The sequence below is a fragment of the Perissodus microlepis genome, chromosome 23 (genome assembly GCF_051167445.1).
Source record: "Perissodus microlepis isolate ML-2025 ecotype Zambia chromosome 23, ASM5116744v1, whole genome shotgun sequence".
NCBI classification, from domain to species: domain Eukaryota; kingdom Metazoa; phylum Chordata; class Actinopteri; order Cichliformes; family Cichlidae; genus Perissodus; species Perissodus microlepis.
In genome coordinates, this window is record NC_140482.1 from 4,057,613 (window position 1) to 4,076,339 (window position 18,727).

General features: G+C 41.3%; 2 protein-coding genes across 2 annotated transcripts in view; one reads left to right on the forward strand and one right to left on the reverse strand.

Moving 5' to 3' along the window:
• The window catches only part of donson (DNA replication fork stabilization factor DONSON), a 20,848-nt gene extending 9,733 nt beyond the window's left edge, over positions 1-11,115 (forward strand). The window contains exons 4-12 of the mRNA XM_084920409.1: positions 2,176-2,354; positions 3,281-3,356; positions 3,427-3,529; positions 3,891-3,993; positions 9,116-9,253; positions 9,339-9,537; positions 9,637-9,706; positions 9,803-9,933; positions 10,395-11,115. Of these exons, the coding sequence (XP_084776535.1) occupies positions 2,176-2,354; positions 3,281-3,356; positions 3,427-3,529; positions 3,891-3,993; positions 9,116-9,253; positions 9,339-9,537; positions 9,637-9,706; positions 9,803-9,933; positions 10,395-10,535 (1,140 nt within the window). The 3' untranslated portion in view covers positions 10,536-11,115. The remainder of the gene's footprint in view (positions 1-2,175; positions 2,355-3,280; positions 3,357-3,426; positions 3,530-3,890; positions 3,994-9,115; positions 9,254-9,338; positions 9,538-9,636; positions 9,707-9,802; positions 9,934-10,394) is intronic.
• Positions 11,116-15,741: 4,626 nt separating this feature from the next.
• On the reverse strand, positions 15,742-17,869 carry LOC146360769 (E3 SUMO-protein ligase ZBED1-like). Its single transcript, XM_084920412.1, has 6 exons — positions 17,113-17,869; positions 16,829-16,973; positions 16,491-16,719; positions 16,252-16,389; positions 16,070-16,129; positions 15,742-15,982 (listed from the first exon to the last, which is right to left on the reverse strand). Exons 1-6 carry the CDS (start codon positions 17,723-17,725, stop codon positions 15,833-15,835), a joined length of 1,335 nt encoding a protein of 444 aa, XP_084776538.1. The 5' UTR covers positions 17,726-17,869; the 3' UTR covers positions 15,742-15,832.
• Positions 17,870-18,727: the final 858 nt, after the last annotated feature.

Consider the following 18,727-nt stretch of genomic DNA (forward strand, 5'->3'; position numbering starts at 1 on the left):
CACGGTTTGCCAGAAGTTGTATATCACATCTTGCGGCTTTGATTTCGGCAAGCACAATATCAAATCTTTTCCCAAAGTCTACTTGCATTAACTGAAGTACGGATGTCGGGACAACTTCGCTAGCATTAGCATCCGTAGTTAGCTCATCTTCCGTGATCTCGCTAGCTTGTTGTTCCGGATCTTGAACCAGGTTAGGCTTTTGCTGTTTTGAGTGTTGCTTCGTAGTTTTGGGAGGCATCGTATATTTTTTTTTTGAATTTGGCACTTCCAGTAAAGCTATAATTTGATGTAAATTCGATTAAATTACTAGTTAACTCCTTGAAAGTTAGGAGCGGCTCTGCCACGCGACTGCTCAGCAGCGAACCATAGCGGAAGTCTATGGTCTTTGTTATTATGCTCAGCGTCTGTTAGTTTACATTTTGACTGCACAGTTGTGAGCTTTTTGTTATGCACAAAAACAACATTGTTTTCTTTTATTTATGGAGCATTATTATTTAATAAATGCTCATAATTTATTTCTGAGTAATTTTTTCATGTACATCTGTGCTGTATGATAATAAAAGTGCCTGTGTGACATCTGGGACACAGCTTTGACTAAGAACTCTCTTTTTGTTCTTACTTTATGGCTTTAAAAAAATATCGAGATATATATCGTCATCCAGCTAAAGAATATCGAGAAATGAATTTTGGGTCATATCGCCCAGCCCTACTTCACATAGTCTTCGTAATCATTGAGGGTCCAGGTTTTCCTCTCAGGTCAGCGGCTCTTTCAAATCTCTAGTTGCAATAGCAGTTGCTTCTTCTGCATGTTGGAACACTGAGCTACTAGTTATTTCACCATTAGGTTTTAATACTTGTGCTTATCACACAAAATGCATGTGTGTATTTGTTATTAGTCAATACCAGATGACAATTAATCTGCACCAGTTTAAGAGCACCAGAGTGAACAAATTATCTCCAGAAGTATAGAACTAAATACACATGTGTAACATACTGTATCGTTAAATAATCTCGTCTGTAGGGCTGCCACAAACGATTATTTTGATAGTCGACTAGTCACCGATTATTTTTGCGATTAGTCGACTAATCAGGTCATCATCCATTGGACGTAAAATGTACAGCTTATTGCACCAGCAGCATCTGCTCTTATATAACTATCATTAGCTTACAGCTTTAAGTGTTTACGTATGTGCTAACTAAAAATAAAGACAAGATGAATTAAATTTTAATAAAATCTGCAGGTTGTTTCAGTGGAGTTTAATAAACTCAGCCGTCTGCTCCTTGCTATCTAAAATATAACGGGACACCGGAGTAAATCCTCCAGCATCTCACACTTCTGATAATCAGCTGTCTGCTTGATGTTTATTCAGCTGTGTAAAAACTTTAATCTCAGCCAAACAGATTTACTCCGGAACAAATAAAATACTGAAAAAACCCAAACAATAACATTTTAAGTTATCTAAGTGACTCATAATATCATGTTTAACCTGAGTAGCGAAAGACGGCGGTGGGTTTGAAAACGATGTGCCGGGAGTCCGGTGTTCTCACGGCTCTAGTTAGCCTTGCCCCCAGCTAGCTATCGAGCTAGTGGGTAACAGACGTCTCCGAAAACGTCGGAGTGCTTTTGAAAATATGTGGTGTCTTGATAAACTGAGCAGATATTTGAGGTTTACACAGCTACATTCTCGCCTGAAAATATGTTAAACGTTTATTTTGTGACCCAGAAAGAATAATAAGAGTAATATTAAAACTAACTAGCTGCCGCCATTGTTGGAAACTGAGCTGGGCCGCGCTATGAATTCTGGGACACAGCTTCTTCTTCTTCTTCGGGGTTTAACGGCAGCTGGCATCCTTGTGCATGCAGTGCTGCCATCTTCTGTTTCAGTCCGTTATTACACTCTTCATGTACTGCTTATTCCTGCGTCTTTTGGGATCTTACAAAGCTTCAAACGACGCGTCGACTATTAAATTAGTTGTCGACGATTTTAATAGTCGTGACTAATCGTGGCAGCCCTACTCGTCTGTTACTGTTACTTTACTGGAGCAACTGTAACCCACATAATTTCCTTAGGTATTAATAAAGTATGCAGATATGGATACCCGACAGCTCTTAGTTTGTCTTGGGTCCTTCAGTAGCTTGTTCCTCAGCCCGACCTGTCTCTGTGCCTGCTATAGGATCCCAGGTCCTGCTCAGAGCTACGTTGTGCCTTCCAGCAAAGCCTGGTCTACTGGCAGCATCCCTCCATACCCTGGCTGTCTCTGTTCCCTAGGATCAACGCTGAAAGGAGCTTCTTTGGCAAGAGCGCCCCCTGGGCTCATGATGCAACAATACAGCAGAGTCTCATGACAGAATGGTGAGGCTGATAGGGTGACAAGGTTTTACTGCAATGATTTCATTTTTCTCTCTGTCCTGATTTTAAATGAATCAAGATGCGATTGAATCACAGACTTTCAGCTTTAACTCGACGGATTTTAATAAAAATATTGTTTGTTTAGGAATTACAGCCATTTTTATGTATAACTGACTGATAGGTGGTTTCACTGATATGTCCTATTGATAAATGAATCATTAAAAAAAACTGAACTTGATTCTAAGATTTGAGATCTTTACACTGGAGGTCCGAAGAGATGTAGATGAAGGAGGTCATTGTTAGGCTGAGTAGCCCCAATAAATCTGTCAGAGAGAGAAGGAAGTTACGACCTCCTTAGACTGTTTTAGTATCAGGGACCTTTTTTTCCGCCGAGCTAAACATGTTTAAACACTTCTTTCCTAAATCCAGCTTCACAGATGGGGTTAAATCTCACACAGCAGGGTTGCACATTAAATGAACCTTTGTACAGTGAAGTGTTTCATGGCCAAGTAAGAGCAGCCACACAATGAAGTAGCATTTTTAGGTGGAGCTCCATGGTGATGATCTGCAAAAAGACTTCTGACATTGTTGTATCTCCTGGACCAGGTGACGTGTGCGTGTGTTCAGCTGTGAGTTTGAATGTAACTTTACTGTAGCTGTGACAAACAGGCCAGGCGTAGTTATAAAGTGAAACGGGTGTTTTAACCCCAGCCTGTATCCAGTAAAGGTTTTAGTGGAACTTCCAGGAACAGGTGCTGCCTTGTTGAGGTTTCTTTTTTGTAATTCAAAATACTCGATGCAGCCAGAGTCAAATGAATGCTGTGTGTACTGTGAAACTGCTGAACACTGGCTGCTGTGTTCTGTATACTGTACATGTATTCAGTGGCATTATTCCCACACTCCTTCCTTTGTCCATGTTTGTTGCTCAGGTCCGTCAGTCTGTCATCTCTCTACAGTCTGTTAAAGGCCAGACTGTGTCCATACTTCTACCTCTGTTCCTATCAGGTAGGTGTTAATATGCAATCTGGACTGCGCTCAGCAACACCGTCCTTCAGCTCATCTGTTTCATTGTCAGTTCACAGTGTTGTTCCGGGCAGCAGGTCTTGGAGGATCCAGCAGCATCACTGCTTTCATTTCCCCCACAACGAGGGGCCTCAGAGAGGCAATGAAGGCTGAAGGTGAGAGCTGAACTGTAGCTTTGGTCTCAAAATTAATTTTCATTTGATACATTTACAGCCGTAAAAGGCTGATAAGGCATTGTCGTCAGCCTGCCGGGCAGGCAGCGTGGACAACCAACATTTTCTTTCCACTCGTCTGAAATGTGACATGTAGTGGCAGTAAAATAGTCCACAAACCTGACCGCTGTATGAAAAAGCTTTGCCTGTAGTTTATTCTTTAAGACATGACTTGTCAAATAAAAAAGTACAAGAAAAATTAGCTGTAGGAGTTAAACAATGTCAGACCTCTAGCCTGAGGTTAGGACTGAACAGAGGACATGACAGCATTCGCTGCTCCTCACTGATCAGTTTACCCATATAGGTATAGAGTTCAGCCTCCCTCTGCTGGAGGAACAGAGGAGGTGCAGGGAGGCACAGAAGCAGACCATTCACCAAGAGGAGGAGCAGGAGGAACATGAGGTCACGTAAGTGCTGCTCTTTCATTGTCTGTGCTCAGTAGGGCTGGGAGCTGTCGGGGTTCTGATTCTGATCACTGTTTGTAAAATATGTATAAAATATCAGTTTGGACTCACTCAGCAGTTTCCACACAGCTTCATATCATTCTAGAACAGCTGACTTCTCATACAGCTAATAATAAATAATAATACTTCCCTTTTTAAAATGAAAAATCTTTGGGTAGTTCACATCTGGCAGAGCTGCCAGATGTGAAAGATTTTTAAAAAGACGATTGAAGAGACAAACACGATGTCTGAGCGGCCATGAGCCAATTTAATAGTCGATGCGTCATTTGAAGCTTTGTAGGATCCCGAAAAACGCAGGAATAAGTAGTAGGACTTAAGAGTGTAATAAGGCCTGAAACAGAAGATGGCAGCACTGCATGTAAAAGGATGCCAGCTGCCGTTAAACCCCGAATAAGAAGCGGAAGAAGCAGCAGTTTCCGCTTACTGTGTCCAAATTCAGGGGCCACATCTTTTGACCCCTGAATTTGGAGAGCAGACGCATGTTGATGCAATAAGCTGTATGTTTTACGTCCAACAGATGCATGATCCGATTAGTCGACCAATCAGATCATGCGTCCATTGAACATAAAACGTACAGCTTATTGCACCAGCAGCATCTGCTCTTATATAACTATCATTAGCTTACAGCTTTAAGTGTTTAGGTATGTGCTAACTAAAAATAAAGACAAGATGATAGTTTATTAAATTTTAATGAAATTTACAGATTGTTTCGGTGAAGTTTAATAAACTCCTTGCTATCTAAAATATAACAGGACACCGGAGTAAATTCTCGAGCATCTCACACTTCTGATAATCAGTTGTCTGCTTGACGTTTATTCAGCTGTGTAAAAACTATAACTTTAATCTCAGCCAAACCGATTTACTCAGGAACAAATAAAATACTGAAAAAACCCAAACAATAACAGTTTTAAGTTATATGAGTAACTTATATATCATGTTTAACCTGAGTAGCGAAAGACGGCGGTGGGTTTGAAAACGATTTGCCGGGAGTCCAGTGTTCTCACGGGCTCTAGTTAGCCTTGCCCCCGGCTCGCTATCGAGCTAGTGGGTAACAGACGTCTCTGAAAACGTCGGAGCGCTTTTGAAAATATGTGGTGTCTTGATAAACTGAGCAGATATTTGAGGTTTACACAGCCACATTCTCACCTGAAAATATGTTAAACGTTTATTTTGTGACCCAGAAAGATTAATAAGAGTAATATTAAAACTAACTAGCTGCCGCCATTATTGGAAACTGGAATTGGCTGGGCTGCGCTATGAATTCTGGGATAGGTTGGGCCCGACCCGTCCTTCAAATCTGGGGAAAAGTAGGACGCATTTGTCGACTGTATTTGCCAAAGTCTTCGAAGTTGGACAGCCTTCATCGCATTGCTGTAACGTAATCGGCCTTCAAATGCGGCCTCCGAAGGATGCGGCCCCTGAATTTGGACACAGCTACGATACCGGACACAGCTTCTTCTTCTTCGGGGTTTAACGGCAGCTGGCATCCTTGTACATGCAGTGCTGCCATCTTCTGTTTCAGTCCGTTATTACACTCTTAAATCCTACTGCTTATTCCTGCATCTTTCTGGATCTTACAAGGCTTTAAACGGCGCGTCGACTATCAAATTTGTTGTCGATGATTTTGTTAGTCGACTAATCGTGGCAGCCCTAGTGGCAGCCCTAGCTGCTATCCACACAGACATAAGTCAAGAGGTCCAGTTCGACCTGGGTGAGTTTCAAGAAAACATTAGAGACAATCTGAGAAAGGATAGCAGAACTTTAACAGAAACTAGGCGACCTAATAACTGATTTGAAGACGACGACCAACAGGGTGGGAAGATGAGCTGATATGGAAGAGTGGAACTCGAATCTGCATTCATGAGCAGACCTGGAGGCTCCCAACATGCGGAGGCCTTGGAAGGATACAACATCTGATTCTATAAATGATTTTATTAAAACAGCTCAAGAGCCCTGAGTGGAGTCAAACTCAGAATACAGCAGCAAAACTCGAAGCAAGACATTTGATCCCAGACACCAGCCCTGCTGCCAGAATACAAGTGTACAGGCTGGTAGTGTACAGCAGGGCAAACAAGGCAGTGGAGGATTTAAGGAGACCAAGGGGATCTGCTGCACAGGACACCTCGAGGCGGAAACTGAGAAGCGCCCAAGTCAGGACTAGAGATGGCACAATACCACTTTTTTATGTCCGATACCGAGATCATAAATTTGGATATTGGCCGATACCGATATGAATCCGATATAGTGTTTTTTAATCAATAAAACTTTTTTTTTAATATCTTGCTGCATTTTGTATAAGTTTATACTCAAGTTTAAATAAACAACAACACTAAAGCTATTCTGTTATACCTGTATGTAAAAAACACACTGCACCCAAAATATTTCATAGTTCAGCAACACTGATCAATCTAATAAACTTAAACCTGCTCCATCCTCCCTATTCTGGTATTTTAAAGAGTACTTAGTTAGGTTGCTTAATATTTCTGCTAATAGGGTTGCAAACTCCCAGCAAAAGAAAATAAGGAACCACCTCCCACCCTCCACCTCATGATGCTTAATCAACGTAATCAACTTTAATTTGATGCAGTGTGAAAAAGAAAATGCACAGAAATAAATTATTTTTCAAGAATAATTAAATAGATTCAACATCTTTCTTCAACAGAACTGCAGACTGCACAGATGGTTCCCAAAGGAAAAAGTACTATAGCTTACTAGGGTATATTAGACTTAACAGTTACTATATACAGTAATGGACTTCTATTCATTTTACATCAGATTAAAACTTTGGGTGTCAGATTCAGATAATTATTTATTAAAAGCTCGACATTTTAAATGAGAATAAGAAAGTGTGCCCCCTTTTCCCTGTTCATGCCCTATCGGCCCCCCTGGCTAAACTTTGCTAGATCCGCCCCTGCACAGTTACCAGCCGTCAGCTGCGTAGAAAAAGATCCTGGTGTAGAAAGTAATATTAAATAAATTCTAACAACAGCTTATCAAGCTTAAACGTGCTGCTGTTGTTCAGCCGCTGGTTTCCTCTTTCTGGTGCAAAGTGGGCCAAAAACAAACAAGAGAGACTCGCGACAGAAAAGCCGATCAGCTGATCATTGATCAGTTTCATGATTGAAGTAGCAGCAGGAGAGGGAGAGAGAGAGAGGCAGACGCTCCTTATATCGGTTGTTAAGCTTAACGTGGGAATGCTTTACAAACATTCAGAGATGAACTTACACACTTGCTTTACTTCTCTGGGATAACTGCCTCGGAGATGAAATGCTGGTTTGGTAGCGAGGCTACAAATACTCAACCAGACCGCCGACAGGTCTGGCGCGCCACAGCCGCTCTATCACGTGATGCACACTGCTCCGACGTGCTACGGTTATGAGCCGAGCTAGGAGTTGTCGCAAGTTTTGCGAGCTGCTTTTTTGATATTTAATGGATCGGATTACATTTTTTATTTCTTTTTGATATCCGATCCAGTAAGTTAGGTCTGATACGTAATATCGGATCGGTCCATCTCTAGTGAGGACATATGAGAGCTAACAGAGCAACCCTGCAAAGCTTCCAATGGCTGTGCTAAATTACAACTTTGCAACTGAAGGCAACAGTTTGAAAGAACTGCATCGCAATAATGAAGAATTTGGGTAAGAGAATGTGCAGTTAGAGAAGTCGACACCAAGCATGTGGAGTAATGCCATCGCTGGCATGTTTAATAACTGATCGTGGTTCACATTTCACTTTTATGGAACCACATTTTCTTGGTTCCTGCGTGGACAGAACTCCGGTTCTCAGCGGAGTCGTCTTCTCACAGAATTATTCACTGAAGCTGGTCCGTGTAGACGTTCTTACCCGGCTGTGGATCAATGTCCATACAGGCGCAGTACCACACTATGGATTCAAATACTGGATGGAGCAGCCAAGTACTGGCAACACTCAGTACTACAGATGTTTCTTCTAACATTCATAGTTTCCTGGCCTTTGCACTGGATGCTTGGACCACTGACAGCAAGGCGAGTGCACCAGGGAGTGTCTGGCCTTACTATATCATTGAACCCAACTTTCAATGACTTGGTGGGTTATGACTGTTTGTATGTGCATGATGACCAGGTACCCCTATGCCTAACATAAGCATAATTCAGACTATCCACTGAATAATGAAACATTTGGTGAAAGATGGAATCTAAATGGACAAAATGCACAGAACACACTTTAGAAGTTGTTGTTTTTTTTCCTGTTGCATTAAGGGGGCTCTGCTGGGTTAGCTACATTATCCCTCGCACACCAAAATAGCTAACGCTAAAATGAAGTTCTTCCAGTTTTGTTTTCTCTCTCTCTCATTCTTTCTGTTTGAAAATATCCATCAGTGTGCTTCATAGTCCTGCAACAGCTCACGTTTGGTCATCACGTAACTCAACTGTTAGAACAAAAAACAACCAAATGCAAAATCAAGTACATAGTATGATTACCCTTCATGTAAATGGTTTGCACAACCCAATCAAGAGGAATAAAGAAAGGATTTAATTAGATTGCAGCAGAGGCTTCGGTAGTCCAAATGCATGGTGGAGATTAGGATATTCATGCGTCAGATACAACTGATCTAATACTTTTTAAGAGACTCAGATGCCTGGATTATTCTTGTTAATTAGGTTAAATTAAATGTTAATTAAACGGGGAATGACTGGAATAACTTTTTGGGCAATAAAAAGAAACCTGCACCCTACAGACTTAACACAAGCACTCTACAAAAGATAAGAAAAGTAAAAAGTCAAGTTATTTTTATGATAAAGACCCAAGGGCCATAAAACTGTTAGCAAGGAGAAGCAGAGAGCACCACATATGAAAGTCTACTTTAACGATGGTAAGTTGAGCCATAAAGGCCTGTAGAAGGAACTAGATATAACCAGTCGTCATGCTTTAAATATACCATAAGGAAAAATGAGGCACTAATAACCTGGAAATTTTAAAAGTGTAATCAGTCGTGGTCTAAAAACAGCAATCAGTCAGACATAAGAAGAACCTTTTGTTGTGGTGTTTTTGTGCCATCGTGTGTAAATGTGGTCTCAATGTATAGGTGCTCCAAGCTGAGCGATACAGTTGATGGAGGAGACCATGATGGAGACTACAGAGATGAAGACAGCACTTTGTCTTGGCTGAAGGAGATGGGAGTCCAGGACAAAATCAAGAAGCCAGACCTCCACACCCTACAGCTGTATCCTCATTAGCATTGTCACGTTAGTCTGTTGTACGTGTACTCTGTGTGTTTTTCTGTGACAACTCCTTGACCTCTTCTCTAGTCATAAGGAGGGCCACGTCATGTCTCTGGACCATAAGCCTGAGTCTGTGATATGTGTGAAAGGACTTCACACTTTCACTCTCATCAACTTCTTCATCAATTGGAAGGGTGTGGTTGCTTCATCCGGCTCCCAGGCAGGGTTACCGCCCACACTGTTGGCTCCCAGTGCTTTTAGAGGAGCTACAATGCACACTCTGAAGGTGTTTGGAGCACACACACGAAGCTCTGTCTGTAACCATCTCATGTATCATTTATACTTCTGAGTTGAATTTGACACTGTGTGATTTATGCTTTTATAGAGCCGTTGTGTGAACGTGAGAAGTCAAGTTGGTTCTTCCTACCAGAACATCAGCAGTCTGGAGATCACAGGTACGCAGCTGGACAAGCAGACTTTTGTCTCGTATCAGTTCTCAGCTCCCACTGTGTGTGTTAGTGTTCAGTATACTTGTACTTGCCACACTGCAGGACCTGTCCTCCCCTCGTCTCTCCATGCTATCCTAACGTTACTTCGGCCTGCACAGAAAGGAAACTTCTCAGCTGCGCTTTGCACACATACTCCTACCGCGGTTATGAACGTACACAGCACCAAGCAGCAGGTAACACACAGAAAACATGAAGCTGCTTTTTGTTTGATTCATGAATGTCATGTATGTATGAGCTGTAGCCTGAATGTGATCAAATCAACTTTAATGTCAACTTTACTTCTTAGCAAGCAACCTGCAGATGATGCCTAAACCATAACCAGGGTTATCTGCATGTAACGTGTGAAGCTTCTGTCTTCTTCTCACAGTCGGGCCAGCCACTTAATTCACGATAATTTACTAAATGTACCCACTGAGGCGCTCAGGTTTCTGGCACGTGCATTGGTAATTTAAATAATGCAGATGTTGAACGAGCTAGTTTGCATGGCTGGTTTTGCTGTTTGTCTGTTAACCTGTGTCAACGTGCTGTCCACAGCACTTAGTGCCAGCTAACAACCTCAGATTTATTCTAAAATAGGAGTTGGAGAGAAAGTGTGAATTAGTGTAGGGGTATTTATTCTGTGAACACTTTGCAGGTTGGTGAGGCCTCGGTAGAACTGTCCTCTTGTGGTCTCCATCCTGCTTCCATCCAGCAGCTGCAGCAGCCTTCCACCCTGGGAAAGACAGCCCTGACACACATCACCATGAACAACTACAGCTACACATGGAAGAACTAAGAAAGTGCTGAGAGTTTACACAACACAAAGAAGTTTGCATTAATTTGAGTTAACAGCTGCAATCCTGACACTCAGATCAGATTCCACTGTGACGCTGTGTGCATACTGGAAGAGATTCACAGCTACACGCTGACCAGAAAGTGAAGGGTGTTCCACGACTACAGCGGGCAAAATAACCACTGGTGATGTGAAGTAGACGGGATTCAGAATAAAAGTTTATTAATTTTCAGGCGTCAGGTGAAAGCCTGAAGTGCTACCTGTGGGAATGAAGAATATTGTTGATTTACAGGGTAGTGGTATCTGGGCAACTGGGGCCTGGAACGTCAGCAAGCGACCAACCACCAGCTTCAAAGCAATGTGTGATGAGCGAATCACTTCCGGCATGTACACAGCTTAAGTGTCTGTTTATGTTGAGGTTTCTTTTAAGCAAACTTTATTGCACTGCACCGGATGTGATTATTTATTAAACTCTGTATTGCTCAATTACTTTTAATCTTTCTTCTCATACAAGATTTATCAATGATAAGTGCTGGAATGTTTTCAGGTACTGGAATGCTGATGAAATAAATTGTTAAAGTTACTGAGCTCCAAAGATTTATTAACTGCAGTATCAAGAAAACATGGTGAGCAAGTTTCTTGCTTTGATGTTTTCAACATATTAGATGGGTGGATGAAGTCATTTATCAACTCCAGTTAAATAAAATGAGAACATGAGGAAAGTAAGAGCGAGGCCGTCTGCCAGGACTGCTTGAACAAAAACCTTTTGGGCATTGACTGTCACTGACAGTCTCCATTAAACACAGTTCTTTCCTTAAATATAAGATAAGATAAAACTTTATTAATCCCTCGGGTGGGTTCCTCTGGGAAATTCGGTTCCAAATAAGCACAGCACCGACAGAAGTTATAGAGTTACAGAATATTATATATATATATATATACACACACACACACATATAAATACAAAGACATATATAGATAAAAATATACAAAGGGGATAAATAGAATAAATAGGAATAAAATAAAAATAAAAATACAAGTGGATTGCACATTTCAAGTATGGAGTCTATTGCACCGTTGACTATTAACAAAAAGTATTGCACAAAGGTAATTGCACAGTGAGGTGAAGAGGCACTACAGCTTAGTTGTTCCCCCCTCCTTTGTCCTCCTGTTTCCCCTCCCTCTCCCCTCCAGAGAGGAGTTAAACAGTCTGATGGCGTGTGGGACAAAGGAGTATATGCAGGAGTGCACATAAGTGGTCCTACAGGTGCACATGTGCTGTCAAACTAAAAGACGCGCACCAGATAAGAAGTTGCAACGCGCGTTTGCGTACATAAGATTTTCTGGAGGACGACAGACATTTGTTTAGAACTCTTAAAAATGTCGAAGAAGCAAACTCCTTTAAATGGACTGATTCTTATAGAGCGCTTTTCTACTCTCTCGGAGTACTTAAAGCGCTCTATACAACATGCCACATTCACCCAATCACACCCATTCTCACAAGCACTTCATCTATACTGAGTGCCATCTAACTACATTCACACTTCGACAGATGCATCAGAGAGCAACTTGGGGTTAGTATCTTGCCCAAGGATACTTGACATGCAGACTGGGGGAGCCTGGGATCGAACCTCCAACCTTCCGATCAGTAGGTGACCTGCTCTATCTGCTGAGCTACAGCCACCAAAGAAATTACTTTGGTGTTCCTCCACTTCCAAAGAAATGTCAGCAGGAGTACGAACAGCAAAAGAAGTGCGTATTCTCAGAAAAGTGGTTGCAGGAGGTGAGCTGTGTTCAAAGAAATGATGAACGCAATTCTGATTTGATGTTTTTTAATAATAATAATAATAAATTTTATTATGAGCGCCTTTCAAGTCACCCAAGGACACTTTACAATAGGATAAAACACTTAGTAAAACAATGGCAGAATAAGAACAATAAAACAAAAGCACAAGATAAAATTAACAAACAGTGGATTCACAGTGAATATGCAGATTTGAACAGATGAGTTTTGAGTTGGGATTTAAACTGGGGGAGAACCAATGTTTCTTATTTCTGGGGGCAAAGAGCTCCACAGCCTGGGAGCAGAGCAGCTGAAAGCTCTAACCCACTTATTGGGACAATTTATGTTATTATGAGGATTTTTTTATGGACAAGCATGATGGGCTCAACATAAAAGAAACTTTTTTGAGCAAGCCCATGTCATGGCAAACTGTTCTATGGGTTATACTCATGACATGATAAGTATGTTTATATGTTTTACAGACTTTGAACGGCCATTTTGCCTCACTACTGTTCATTGGTACGGTCTTATAATGTGGAGATTGATCATTTGTTTTCCAACGGTTCCTGAAAGCAACATGCCTGTGTGCGACCAATCAGAACGGTGTTTTATAAGGACCTTTGACCCTAAGCATGAGACTCTTTGTTATTGGTTATTTTAGCTGGGAACTCTAAGCATTATGGGAAATGTGGTCTGATTCACACAACACTGCATGGACTTTCTGTTGAGCACACACCTCCTGCTTCGAAAAAATAATATTGAAACCGAAAAAAAATATTTTAACTGAAATAAATGTACTGAAAAATCTTGTATTGAAACTGAAAAAAAAATTGATAGTGAAAAACAATTAATTGAAACTAATTTCTTTGTTTCCGCTTACAATTTTTTTTTTTTTCAGTTTCAATCCATTTTTCGGTTTCAAACCATTTTTCAGTTTCACTCTGCTGGCACTGTTTTGGCGTCCGGGGGCGCGCTGGGGGGGGGATTCCGACCCAAATGTATTTGCAAATATTATAATGCTGACCAATGACTGGAGAAAACACTGACGACGCGGCTGCGGTCACGGACAAACTTGCATGTGTCTGTTCTAGTGATGGGATTTCCGGCTCTTTTTAGAGAACCGGCTCTTTCGGCTCGGCTCACTAAAAAGAGTCGACTCGTTCGGCTCCGAACCGGCACTTCAGGTTGTTTTGTTGCTTGAATTAATTTATTATTAACAATAATATAAAATTATGCACAAAAGGAATTACTGATGTAAAAAAAAAGTGGTTTTATTTATATATGTTTATATATAAATATATGTGGTGGCCCCTAGAGACAAAGCACGTACAAACTCCAAAATACGAACAAACTCCAAAACACATTTCTAGAGTTAACTGAACTCCCAAAACAGAGCTACCTAGATCACTAAAATTACACAATTGAAAGCATATGTGTATTGTTTGTGGGTTAGGGTTAACTTGCCTGGGCCAGGTCTGAGTCCAGCTTTGCCAGGTCACATGACACAGGGGTGTGCTCTGATGTCAGCAGGCAGGTCAGTGGAGCCCTCTGGTGACGGATATATGCCAGTGAAACAGGAGGAGGCCTGAGAACAGAAAGCAGGCTTAACTAGCAGGACAAAGTAGCATGTAGTACTTGAAGGAGTCATCACAGCCAATCAGTTCTCAGGAAAATGGAACATCACATAAATTTTCTCTTCTTTGATTTTCATCAATGTATTTTTCTGTCAATACTTCTGCCTGATTAGAAGCTCATAGGCAGTTCCTGTCACTCTACAATAAAATAATGAAAAGGCTGCCCTCTCTGCCCTCCCACTAGCTGACCTAACTGACACAAGTAAACTGTGCTAAGATGCCCTACAAGGTTCTTGGCCACATACATATAGATATACTTGGCTGTAGAAATCCTTCCATGAAGCTCCCAGTGCACATTTTTGATGCTTCTGTCTGTGGCAGAGCAGGTTTGGAGCTCGGCAGAGTCTTGGCGACTTTTACTGACTATGCACCCCTACCCACATGTATGATTTAGATTTATACTTATGTGGCAGCTATTCACTGGCCTGACAAAGTTATTTTAAATGATATCATGTCATGAATAACATAAGTTATTTTCCATGAAAAGTAAAAATGGTGAAATTCTCAAAAAACGAATGAGACGTGCATGTAATTTGACATATTTTGTTGTTTTGTGTGTGTGTTTGTCTGTGTAAAGTTTCGATGTGTATTGTTATGAAATAAATATATATTCTTAATTTTTGTTTTATAGAGGCCAGACTAGGAGAACGCCAGTTTGAGCACAACGTCACAGAGTACTGACAGGAAACTGCATGCTTTTGCAGGGAACAGGAAGTTTTAGTGCAGAGCTGCACAGGCGTATTAATAAAATACAGGAAACCAGACAAAAAGCAGAACTAAGTAAACTGTGTGTCGGTGTGATGCACTGCAGAAATATATATACGGATTTAGCTGGCAAAGAATTCAGACCTGAGCTTGTGTGTTCGTGTGGCGGGTCTCCATTTTCGGAAATGCAGAAATAAAGATCATTTTTTGAGCTTGACCACTCTGAGTCCAGTCTTTGTCTGTCGCCATAAAAATTCAAAAGAATGGAATTTAATAGTATCTCAAAGCACAATTTTGAAAACACTGGAAAGACCTCAAGACATTTTTTCTTTTGCTTTCTATGTAAACAAAAATTCCCACCAAGGCTTTTCAGTGTGAAATTTAGTGTGTAGAGAAAATACCTGTGCCAGGTTGTCTCCATCTAGTGGTGAACTTGGCCTTACCGCTAGGGATGGGTATTGATAAGATTTTCACGATTCCGATTCCATTATCGATTCTGTTTAACGATTCGATTCTTTATCGATTCTCTTATCGATTCTTATTTTTAAAAAGAGGAGAACACACAGGTCGATTAGCTTTGAACTTTGTTTTATATCTTATCTTTGAACAAGACAGAAATGTAGAAGTAGCATGACCTTACAAACCCAAGAGTGAGATCTTAAGCGATCCACAGCCTACTGCTCCTCGATGGGGTGCCACGAGAACCCAGGAAAAAAAAGTTGTAAATGTAAAATAATAATAAAATAAATATTCTGTTACAGCAATAACAAAGTATAGCATAAATTATTCAGTGGCAATTACACAAGAAACTCCAGTAACATTCACACTCTCCTTTTTAAAAGTATATATATGAGCTGGGCACTAAAAAATAAAACTATCAGCCAGCAAAAAATACAATCAACTCAAGTCCAATGGAACTGTGCACTGTGCAATTCTGCATCCATCAACTATGGAGAATTAAAAATTCTTTTGCAGAAATATAAGCATATCTGCTTTTTCAGGAAGGATACGTGATCTTTCTGGACTTATGGTCTCTCCAGCTGTGGAGAACACCCTCTCAGACGGGGTGGAGGATGCCTGAACACACAGAAACCTTTCAGCCAGTGCTGCCAGCAGGGGCAGAGTCTCTCTCTTGCTCCACCACCATAGGGCGGTGTTATCCTTGCAGGGGATGGGGGTTAGGCTTCTATACAGCTGGATCTCCTGATCCACTCTCTGGGCCAGGGAAAGAACGGGCTGCCGTTGTTGGAATGACTGCAGCTCGTTGTCCTCTTCTTCAAAGAGTTCCTCCAAGGCCGTTTTTTTTTTTTTTGCTTTACTGGTGGCGCCTGAAATTAAATGGACATGATAAAAAATTAAGCAAAACATGAACAATCCATGACATTTAAATTATCATCACAATGAACTAAACTTACATAGTCTTCTTCATCCTCATCTTCGAACAACTCTCCCTGTGTGTCTCCTTGCTCCAGGTGCTTGAGTAGAAAGTGGCAAATAAACAAATAAATCAAACTAAGTACCACAGATCCATAGATGAAAAGTCTCACTCTCACAATGGAAATGTGCTACAGTGAAAGACACTATCATATTGAAATACCTCATCTGCTCCTGCCTCTGTCTTTGCTGCAATTGCTGCTTCCCTGATCCTGTGCCAGACTTCATCCTTATCCACTTTGGATTTAAATCGGGGGTCCAAGATGGTGGCCTCCTCCAGGAAGTTCTTGATATCAGCGTCCTTAAATTTTTAAGAGGGAGGAAAATGTGACATCATGACAATCCTTCAGTATTTACAACTGTTATTTTATTTATGATAAATAAATAAATCATCAATTGTACCTGGTATCGTTTGGAAAGATCTTTCCAAATGTTCTCCTTTATGCTCCTTGTGAAGGCAGAGTCATCTTCTTGTATGGTGTAGTGTTGCTGTAGCTTTTGCAGGATGGGCAAAATCTCACCACAGGTCGGACTTTTGTCACTGGACACTGCTAGTGTGGTGTAGTGCTTCCGCATGAGTACCACAAAATCCTCTGCTTTTCTTAAGTCATCATTGCCCATTTTAGCCAGTCTGCAATATCAACAAAGCAAAAATACAACAGATATGTTGCATAAAACAAACAAAATAAAACCTGAGTCCAAATTAAGCCATATTATCATTATTTTTATATACCACTCACCTTTCCTTTTCTATGGACTTTCTTATCCGTGGATCGATGGCTGCAGCCTGGATGGCAGGAAACTGCTCGCAGAATCTCTCCATCATCAAATACAAAGAGTTCCATCTGGTCTTTACATCTAGGAGCAGCATATGCTTGGGCAGCTCTGAGGGGTAACACGTTCACAACTTAAATGCTAATGTAAGGTCCCATATGGTCCCACATATCTTAGTTTATAAATTTAATTTGATCATGATCTAATGATTATAATATACGCAATCTTAAAAAATATTTACTATGCTTACTGAGCAACTCTTGCTTCTCCTTCAGGACCACTTTTGCCATGTGGGACCTCTTCATCCATACAATCACAGAGCGAATTCTTGCCGCCCAGTTGGAAATGGCAGGACAGTTGTAGAGCTTCTGAGCTCCAAGGTTCAGGGTGTGTGCAAAGCATGGAAACTTGAGAATTTGTAGCTTTTTGACAGCTACATCCATGTTGGCTGCATTATCAACAGTGGCTGCCACAACCTTGTCTTTGATACCATACTCCTCCAAGATCTCATCAATCTCCTCTGCTACAGCTGTCCCTGTCTGTGCCTGGTACACTGGTTTGGTTTTGAGGACTTTTTCTTGAGTCTGGCCATTCCTGACATAATGCAGCGTTACTGTGAGGTAATGATCTTGACTAAAACTTGTCCATCCATCTGCAGTGATGGCTGCCTTCAACACATGTTTCAGCTGAGAAATCAGATTTGCCTTTTTGACTGCATACCAAGCAGGGATCAAGTGGTTGGTTAAACTGTCTCTGTTTGGGGCTTTGTACTTAGGGATCAGAGTCTTTATCATTTCTCTAAAAGATAGAGAAATGGAAACGGATGAAACATCTGGTAAGAGGAGAACATGCAACTTTGACATTCCCTGACTTAGCCTACAATTAAACACTCACTTACCGAAACTCGGGGGCATCTACTGTGGCAAAAGGGTGCAAGCCTTTTACAACAAACTTAGTCACTGCTCGGTGACATTCGTCTATCCTGGCCTGTGTCATTTTACTTTTCCCTGCCTCTGTTAAAGGAGACGCCACCTGTAGACTGCAGCGAGAACTGCCAGCATCTGAGCCAGACAGACTCTGTCTGTCTCTCTCGTCATGGTTATCTAAATGCAACGCACAGTAATAGCAGGTTTTGTAATAAGGTAAATCGCGCTAACATAATATGCAATGCTAATTGATTAGTTACCTGCAGTATTAACGGGAGAGGACGTGGAAACGCTACCGCTGCTGCTGGGTTGAGCTTCGCTAGTCCGGAGCGGATCAAAAACACGACATTCGTTGAAAGCAATCGCGTGTTTTTTGAGCAAATGCTTTTGCATGTTCGTAGTGTTTCCTCCCTTTGATGAAATCTCTACTTTGCAAGTATTGCACGTTGCCCTGTTGTCATCCTTTCTCATAAAGTGTAATGAAACTTTTGAGCGTTTGTGCCGCTCAGGCGCCATGTTTCCTACTGGGTAAAAGACGCTACTCAACGTGATGACGTCATTCGGGGCGACTGGAATCGATAAGGGAATCGTTTTTAAAAATGGCAAACAATTCCAAGGAATTGAAACAGTGGGAACCGGTTCTCAACAAGAACCGGTTTTCGATACCCATCCCTAGTCATGGCGTTTGGGCTCTGGCTAGGCACTTCAAGAGGATGGATTATATAAGCACAGCAATAAACACGAAAGGATTGGCGGAAATCTAGGAACACCAGACCAACGAGGATAGAAAGGCTCTTGGTAAAAAAGGGGACACAGCTGTGACCCCAGAACACACAGATTTTTAAAATAGGGGCAGAATAATCCCCTGATCTGTGCACCGGCTAAAGGGTAGTCTAACCCCTGAGGTCGAAGAAAGAGGCCAGGCTTTCTTTCACATGC